General features: G+C 31.6%; 1 protein-coding gene across 3 annotated transcripts; it reads right to left on the bottom strand.

Moving 5' to 3' along the window:
* Nucleotides 372–5,784, bottom strand: LOC109334378 (2-succinylbenzoate--CoA ligase, chloroplastic/peroxisomal). 3 transcript variants are annotated; one of them, XM_019570126.1, is made up of 10 exons: nucleotides 5,556–5,784; nucleotides 5,169–5,241; nucleotides 4,566–4,734; nucleotides 4,372–4,470; nucleotides 3,366–3,463; nucleotides 2,984–3,177; nucleotides 2,495–2,622; nucleotides 1,836–2,224; nucleotides 1,050–1,252; nucleotides 372–780 (listed from the first exon to the last, which is right to left on the bottom strand). In XM_019570126.1, exons 1-10 carry the CDS (start codon nucleotides 5,756–5,758, stop codon nucleotides 651–653), a joined length of 1,686 nt encoding a protein of 561 aa, XP_019425671.1. In that variant the 5' UTR covers nucleotides 5,759–5,784; the 3' UTR covers nucleotides 372–650. The 3 variants fall into 3 exon arrangements, with proteins under 3 accessions (XP_019425671.1, XP_019425673.1, XP_019425672.1); XM_019570128.1 differs by lacking the exon at nucleotides 372–780 and having other exon boundaries at nucleotides 1,144–1,255; XM_019570127.1 differs by lacking the exon at nucleotides 372–780 and having other exon boundaries at nucleotides 1,236–1,382; nucleotides 1,827–2,224.

Raw genomic sequence — 9,057 nt, 5'->3', positions numbered from 1 at the left:
CTACTATTGTTGAGTTTTTTAATCTCCATGATTCTCTTGTTGGCTCTCAAGTTGCCAAAGTGTGGAAGATGTTGTGGTTTGTTGTGGTGCAATCAATCTAGACCACTAGGAATGAAACTATCTTTATGGACTAAGAAGTGAGTTATGTTCATGGATATGATTCAAACTAAATTTTAGATCTGGTTATCTTCTTTTGTAACTTTATCTTCTTTGACTTTTGCAAATTGGTGTATTGAACCAATGTATTGTATTAAATTAGCTTGTAAAAATATCACTTATTGATCTTCCATGTATTGGGCATATACCCTTTCTCCTATGTTTTAATACAATTTTCTTATTGGAAAAAAAGTTAGAGGAGAACAAATGTGTGATAGAAGAAAGTGCAATTACTAAGCAACACAGGCTTTTCAACCATGTTTTTATTCTTGGGTGAATTTCATGTGTAACCTATGAAATTACATAGATACACTCTCAAATTAATGGAATTCACATGTAATCAAAACCCTTAATTTATTGTTTGTCACCATGTGTGTGCAAATGTTAAGGCTGCATATATGAGGCATGACTGCAACATTGGTTGTGGAAGTGGTATTCTACCCTCCACTGAGCATCATGCAGTAGTTTAAGGGGCACTGTCCCCTTGGTATATTTCAAAGATTACTATGCAGAGATTGTAGCTGAGACATAACTTCTTTTTGGACTTGGTCTCTTCTTATTTTTCCTGTTGTAGTGAGTGGAAAAGGCTTTCTCCATAGAATAAATACCTTTGGTATCTTAAACCTGAAAGGAAATTCAAAGGAAATCTTCACAAAACAACTAACATGCTCCCTTGCATAAAATATCAGTCTCTTACTAAGAGGCGATCCAGTGCACGAGACTCGCAGTCCGGATAGGGCAGATGTATGCAACTATACCCTTGTAAGCAAATGAACTGTTTCCAGGATTTTAGCCCATGTCTTTCAGGTCACAAGGCAAGTAAACTTACCGTTGTACCGAGACTCGTTCTCTTCTCTTACAAATTTAACGGGCATGAAATTTTGGACACATACCTGCTTAAATTATTTTGGATACAATATTGCTGGAGAATCTTTCTAGACAGGTGAAACTCTTCATCTGATACAGCCTTTTCTGACCATTGCCAATTTTCTCTTAGTTGGACACATGCTACAACCATCTCTGTGAGGCTAGCATCTGGTATTCCAACAATAACAGTGCTTGCAATCCCTGGATGTTCTAGTACAATTGCCTCAACCTACTTCAAAAAAATAAGAAACTCACATTGTTAGATATATAAAATCATTCATGCATCTTTACCTAATAGCTTAAGTTTTCAGGAGAGGTGGTTCAAGTTCGCGACATCGCATCGGTGTCTCTATGACCATGTGATCTAGAGTTTCAGTACTTGATATCCCTATTTTGCTAATAAAAATTTGAACTTTGGTATGATAGTTGGGTTTGTGCATTGTCCAAATTTAAAGCACAGAGCTCTTGTGTGAGTAGCATGATATATATATAAAACCATTCACACATTTCTTCACCTTGCATATTCTTTTGAGACAGATAGTTGGGGGCACACTTCCTTGGAATTGTAAATGCCATCAACCAAATAAAAACATGCATTTAACCAAGCAAATGAAAGTAGAAATGAATTTCTGGACATGCTAAGTAGGAAGTTTTCAGTGGTAGATTAATATTTATTTATTTATTTTACACTATTTATGTGTCTCTTTTGAAGGATAAAACTTAATAGTTAATACTAAAGCAGCACAATCTGTTTTAGTTTAAATATATTTTCTTTATGATAAGGCGAAAATGTTTAGTAACATTCATACTACCTCTTCAGGGTAAATGTTCTCCCCGCCACTCTTGATACGCCCATTTGTTCGTCCAAGGAGCCACAAATTACCATCATCATCAATTGATCCAATGTCACCTGTGTCAAGCCATGCTTCACTCCTCGGATTTAATGCCTTTACGAGAGATTGATCCCAATACCTGAGCATTATATGTGGTCCTCTAGTTAAAATTCTCCCTCTATGACCCGAATCATCTGCACATATCTTCAATTCTACATGGGGTGCTGCCTTGCCAACACAAACACCTTGTGGTTGGTGAATGAAATTGGATCCTGATTCATCTGGTATTTGAAGGTGCTGGCTGGTGGTTTTATGCAATGGATCATAGAGGGTCAAGAATGTCAATGAAGAGCATGCCTCTGTCATCCCTTTAATAAATTAAACAGATAGCACACGGTAAGAGGAAAGTTCGAGGCATTTGAGCCTGTCATAGTGAAAAACTCGATTTTAAGAAAGGGAATCGAAAACATGAATTCTTTAATTAGATGTATAATTGTTAGGTTGTTAGTTCTTTTGTTGGACTAATGTTCTCCAGCCTAAAAGGTAAAAGAAAAACCATTATATATGTTACGTTTCGGCCAATTAAAATTGCTCAATAAATTTTCTTCTAGTTTGATACGCTTGTAAGAGAGACCTACCATAAGCTGAGATAAGTTTAGCTTTATGGAAGAATATGCTAGAATCCTTGATGAACTCAAATGAGAGGCTTCCACCCCCGTTGAGTATTCTTTTGACAGTTTCTCCCCCTTTCCAGGTCTTTTTGGATCTACAAATATTAAAACACCATCAAGACTGAGAATATTTGCTAATGCGAAAAAATAGTCCAAAATTCTTGTTAAGATCTTTAAACCTAAGGTGTGAAGATATCAAAACATTTTAGCAGAAGAACTGTTTGCTACGGCTAATTGCTTACGTTGTTTATAAGTGAATGTGAAAATTAGATATGAAGGTGAAAGAGAGGATCTGCAAATTGTGATAGCTTTAGGACATTGCTTAGAGTAAACTTGGAAATGTGTGATGGAAGTGGTAGATAATTTTTGCAGGCAGAGATTGATTTTCCAATTCGAAATAGTTCTTTTATGTAGATTAAATTGTTTTAGATGAACGGAAAAATCTATTACATTTACCTAACTAAAGAAATAAGACTGGCCATTATTGCAGGAACTGTGATTAGAGATGTCACGCTATGTTGCTCTATTGCATCAACGGCTGATTTTGCATCAAACTTCGGTATCAAGACATGGCAACCTCCAACCATTAGCATGGCCAAGGCCGATGACAATCCACCGATATGGCCTAATGGAGCAGTATGCAGATAAACCTGTTACAGGACAGATGGACAAAATGGACAACCAAGTCACTCTTCAGCTGTTTCAGCTTGATTGGACACACAAGTTGTTAGTATATTAGTATGTAAAATCGTAGTAGTTAATATTGACAGCATAGTGTTCTGATATAATGGTAAGCTTTTATGACCTATAACTACAAATGCAACAGGGAATGGCATACATCATCTTCACTGTATCCGACGATGGCAATCTTTGCTAAGGATTGTATGATCAAAGCTCCATGGCTTAGTATGACTCCCTTAGGTTTTCCGGTAGTACCTGGAGTCAAGAACACAATAATTTCAGGAAATAGATGAGGATACATTCTATGAAAAAGTAAACCTCCAAGAGTAATACGCTTATATTTAAACAGTAGCACATAATACAATACTACAACCAACCCTTTTTCCTACTAGATGAAGACGGCTATACGGATCGAACAACGCCATAAGCTCTATCATAAATCATAGCACATAATACAATACTCTACATAAAAGCCATGCCACAAAGGCTTCGAAGGGATTCCTCTAGTAGCATACAAGTTCTATAGAAGCCCATCTAGATTTCAAAACCTTGATTAGTTTTAAAAAAAGTTTAGAAATCCTTAATCATCTGTGATTAGCTTGTAAACACTAATTTTGGAACTCTTGATTGAATATTTCTTACTTATAACCAAAATCAAATTAACTGCGGTTTTTAAATATATTGAACAAACTTTAACCTCCGGTCTTACTTTTCTTTTTCAATTAGTGCCTTGAAAAATTATTCAGCTGGATTCCATTTCTTCACAATGCAAACACATAGATCAAGCTGAAAAGTATAACTCCATTTGGTTAAAGAAATTTGTATTTCTCCGATTGAACAAGTATCGCATGTGGTTACTCCCATCGATCATCTGAATTTTATTACATGGTATCATCTGGAAGGCCTTTTTCTTGTCTAGCTCAATAACTCATGTTTTTTATTCCCGGTCATCTGAATTTCATTTGTAATGGCCCTCTTCAACTACAAATCTTCCAACCCTACTAGCTACATTTTTCAATTTTCATCCTTAATTTCTTATAAATGGTCTTTGCATTCCATCTCAGACATCATTAAGCTCTATACTTTCCTTTTATATAAACAGACAAACCACGGGTAATCTATAAAGCGTTATCAGGTAAAGTAGCTGAGTGAAAATCTTGAACCTGAAGTAAAACAGATTATGACAGCGCCTTCGGGTGCCCATGAGTAAACAAATGGTAGAGGATTTGTTGAATGCCGCTTAATCATTTCTGGTGTTAATACTGCAAAGAAGCAACATTACTAATTTGAGAGTATTATTCAAGTAAAAAGAATAGAGTTTATACACTTGTATCTAGATACTCAGCGATATTCCTACCATTCCACTCTCTTGTAAAATCTGGGGAAGTTGAATCCAACAACACATACCACCTTAGAGATAGAGTATTGTTTTTGTGGAGTTTTGAGTACCATGTGTAGCAGCTCTCATCAATCACTAACATCACTGGCTTCACAGAAATCATAGCTAATCTTGCCTCTTCAAAACTCTGTAGGAGAATAAGATTGTCTAAAAGCATAACATTATGGACCCTTTTGTTTGACTTAAAAAGAAGTGATTGATGTACCAAAAAAGAATTCAGATTAAATAAACTTTTGATGTACCAAAAAAGAATATGAAGTTCTGTGGTGAGCTTCAATGTGTATGTACAAGTCTCGTAGCTGAAAACTAAAATTGAGCTAAAAGATTTTTTTACATTTTTTACTATAAAAAATGTACTAGCGACTCTAAAAAAACCGAAAATCGGTGCACGATAGTACATAATGAATGAAGAGGAAAATTGAACATATATATAGCTTTAAATGCTGTAATAGCATGAAAATATCTTTATGAGTGCTTAACAGAAATACCAAGTAAAAAAATATATGAATAATGGTGAAATGTTTATCAATATGGAAGCAATAAAATCCACAGAAACTTTACCCAGCGATAGTTTAGAGGAGCAGCTATTCCTCCTACAAATGCAATGGCTAATAACCACTCCAGATACCAATCACTATAAAAAATAAAACATATATTATAACTAAAATCATAGATAAACTACCAATAACTAGACATTTCATTCTCTTGTTTTTTCATTGTTATAGTTCCCTAGTTTAGCATATGTACCGTATACCGAATATCAAGTAATGCATATATTTTTAATTTGATGTGACCTGATACGGCCCAAATGGGTCTGCTGCACCACATCATTATGATTTGGTATACTACAATTACGGCAGTCACCATAACCTCAATATTGCAGCCGCATTACATGGTTTGAGTTGGATTACATTTACAACCCACACCAGGTTTAAAGAGTAAACATACCTGTTGTAAGCAGCAATGGCTACAACATGACCAGGTTTGAGTCCAAGCTGAAGTAACCCTTCAGCTAAGGCCAAAACTTCCTCCACAAACTGTTCCCCATTTTTGCGACGGTGGCCGGAGATAGTGACAGGTAAGTATCGTCGGGAAGTTAACAAGCCACTCAAACATTGACAGATATGAGGTTCAGAGTATTTGTTAGCCATATTTGAGGATGTTACTACTGTATAAGGTTTCAATGTTGGCTAAGGTTGTAAACATCTTTTTAAATTATTATCATCAAAATGTGTCTACGTGTCAGATTTTTATTGGTATGTAATAGTTTCTACTTCTTTTATGTGGAGGAAATAAGACTTATTGTGATACCGTTACAAATGGGTGAGTTCTGAGAAATTAATAGAAAAATACATCAAATCTAACTTGTTTAATAATAATAATAATTAATTTGAAGGTGATTAAGTTGATGGTGGAATTGGGTGGAATCCTTAATCAAATGTTAAGATCAATAGTTTGAGAACATTTGCTATATTTGTAGCAACTAGCATCAGGTGTTGTAATAATCAATTAAAGAGATTTATGTATGTAAAAGAGAGAACCCTGGTCTTCTCTCACTCAAAGAATGATGAAACAATTAATTTAGCTGGTAGAGGTCACAAAATTATCATAATTCACAATTTATCCGGATCTAAAAAAATAATTTTATCCAACTTCATTTAAAGATTTTTTTTGAATTACTAAGGTATGTTTCACCTTATGAATAATGAATAAGAACTGGTCTCTTTCGGGTGTGTAACTGTTATTCCCAATAACTATCACTTTGAATCTTTTTATTTTCTGGTCTTTTTGGGATCTAATATGAGTTTACGTTACTAATCACAGTGGCGGATCTTGATACAAAGTTTAGAAAGAGCAATAATATTTACTTATGATTTATAATTAAAATTAAATGAGGAAAATTTAATATATATATATATATATATAATTGTTCAAAATAACAAATATCAATTCAAATAACAATAATTACGTTAAAGAGAAATGTACATTCATTAAAAATGTCTTAAAGTCGTCAATAATTGAATTAGAGATAAAAAATTATTTATTTTCTTTCCAATATAAATTATATATGATATTACCGACAATAAATTCATCTTCTAACTTGTTGTTTAATTTTGTTTGTTTGTCTTTGTTGCTGAAAATTTAATTTTGTAGTCATTAAACCTTAATAGTTTTTTGGTACTATTAAAGATATACACTCACTTTTTTGGGCAAAGAACAAATCCATTACGGGATTCCTGACGGTCCATTCCAAAAAATGTTGCTCCCAGGAATTGAACCATCGACCTTGGCGATCTAGTGAGGTCTTACATTACTAGACTAATGTCTTGTTAGTTTAAATCATAATAGTTAAGATAAAACGAACAACTCAATTAAGTAAATAATATGCATTTACTTTCCTTATATTATCAAAATTGAATTTAATTCAGGGATGATTGAAATTTTTTCAAGTATGAATGACTAACGACATCAACAATAAAATATTGAAATCTTATATTGTTCATTGAAATTCATAGGGTATAATTTTTGGACAAAAATCCATATGTTATCGATACTAGATGATTTATAAAAATCCTTATGATCTTAGGACTTTTGCTTCAAAGTTTGACGAAGACAATATGTGATCCTCATAATCTATTTTATAAGTATAAGATCATTACGAACTCAAATGAAATTATAGTATTAATACTGACATTTACACATGTAAGAGAACTTAATTCATTATCTATAAATTTTAGAAGGACTAAACAAATTATATTATAGATATTTACGAAGTTACAAATTGAAAAAAAATATAATATTCAATAAATATTTTCAAGACATTATTTGGATGTAGCTAAAAAAATTAAAAATATGAAAAATAAAATCTAGGGGGCAGTTACCCCATCTGTTACTAAGAATATCTGCCCCTTTTACTAGATCAATGCCTTAGTAGAACTAATGAATTTAAATTGATATTATTCAATTGATAAATCTAGTAATGGTTGGATTTGAATTTACCAATTATATGCCATAGATATTTGATCCATTCAAAAAAAATAATGTGATTTTTGCTTTTCAATTTGAAAGATTATTTCAACTTCCACTTTCTTTTAGTCTTTCTGACTTTGAATTTTTTATTAAATTGAGATCAATTATAGGACACATAAATATAATTTATATTAAAATTTTGTTCTTGAGTATATATCATTTATAAATATTTATTAAAACTTTACACGTACAAACCTTAAACGTCCCATGTAGAATATTATAAAAAAAATCAATTTAATACTAATTTTAAAAAGTATTTTTAAAGGTGATTTTAAAAAATGTTTTATTTTTAAAAGAATTAAGAATTATTATCTTCAATGTTTTTAGTTCCAATTTAAAAAGTCAAATGATTTGGATATTCATTTATCCAAATCCATGAAAATAGAATCGTGGTTGTATTGGAATTCAGCCGATAAATTTAAATTTTGATGGATTTAATAATTAAAAATATAATTTAAATAAATTTATATGAATTCGTGAATGATTTTTTATCAATATATTAGAATCCACATTCACATTCTTCCAAATCAATCTATTTTCTAGCTATCATATGTTATGCTATTATATTTTTTTAGGAGGAGTTTGTGATATCCATTTTGAAGGTATTCAAGATGAATAATCAAACATTTTAATGGCTATTGTTTATTTTTAAATGGTTACTTAATAATTGTTTTACAATTGTTGGTATTTATTTGTCACATCCGAATAATTTTTTACTCATATTTATTTGTCTTAATTTAAAAGCTTAAGAAATGTATTGATTACTAGTTTATTTGCCAATAAACAATAAAAAATAATTATGGATAAATGGCATATTCAAAACATAATTCAAATTAACATTTGTTATATGTATTGTTTCTAAAATGATTAAGTGCAACTAAAAATGTTGATCTAGTGGAGTAAGACTCCACTAGATCCATGATGATCATAAGATTGATAGTTCAATTTCTGAGAGCAACATTTATTGAGAGGGACAACCACATACTCTAAAAGAGAGTAGTTCCTTAACCCAAAAAAGAGTGAGGGAATATTTTTTGTAGTACCAACAAAAAATACATTCTTATGGTACCAATAAGACGTTATTATAATAGTGTAAGATTGCAATGAATTTTTAAATATATTAAAAGATCAAATATTCGATTATTGAAAGTAATATTTATTCAGAGGAGTAATAAGAGCACCCACAAGATTATTCTTAAGGTTGTTTTGAACAGAATAAAAACATTATTACTCTATTCTTCACCGTGTCATTCTTATTTTCTAATTTTTTGTTTTTAAATAAGAACAATTTTTATTGTTCTTAGCCAAATGAAAATGAGAAAAGAAGTAGATGTTGTGAGATTCAAATAAGAATAATGTTTGTCATTGTGAGAAAATATATATTTTGTTTTTATATTATGAAAAGTTGTAATAAAATATA

The sequence above is a fragment of the Lupinus angustifolius genome, chromosome LG19 (genome assembly GCF_001865875.1).
Source record: "Lupinus angustifolius cultivar Tanjil chromosome LG19, LupAngTanjil_v1.0, whole genome shotgun sequence".
In the NCBI taxonomy this organism is placed as follows: Eukaryota; Viridiplantae; Streptophyta; class Magnoliopsida; order Fabales; family Fabaceae; genus Lupinus; species Lupinus angustifolius.
Note: the sequence above shows the minus strand (reverse complement) of the source record. Positions and strands in the feature narration are given on the sequence as shown.

Coding starts and splice junctions, on each gene's coding strand:
- LOC109334378 (XM_019570126.1), bottom strand. CDS start 5,758: ATGGCTAACAAATACTCTGAACCTCATATCTGTCAATGTTTGAGTGGC. Junction 5,242..5,555: donor GCCATTGCTGCTTACAACAG/GTATGTTTACTC, acceptor TATTTTTTATAG/TGATTGGTATCTGGAGTGGT. Junction 781..1,049: donor ATCCAAAATAATTTAAGCAG/GTATGTGTCCAA, acceptor ATTTCCTTTCAG/GTTTAAGATACCAAAGGTAT.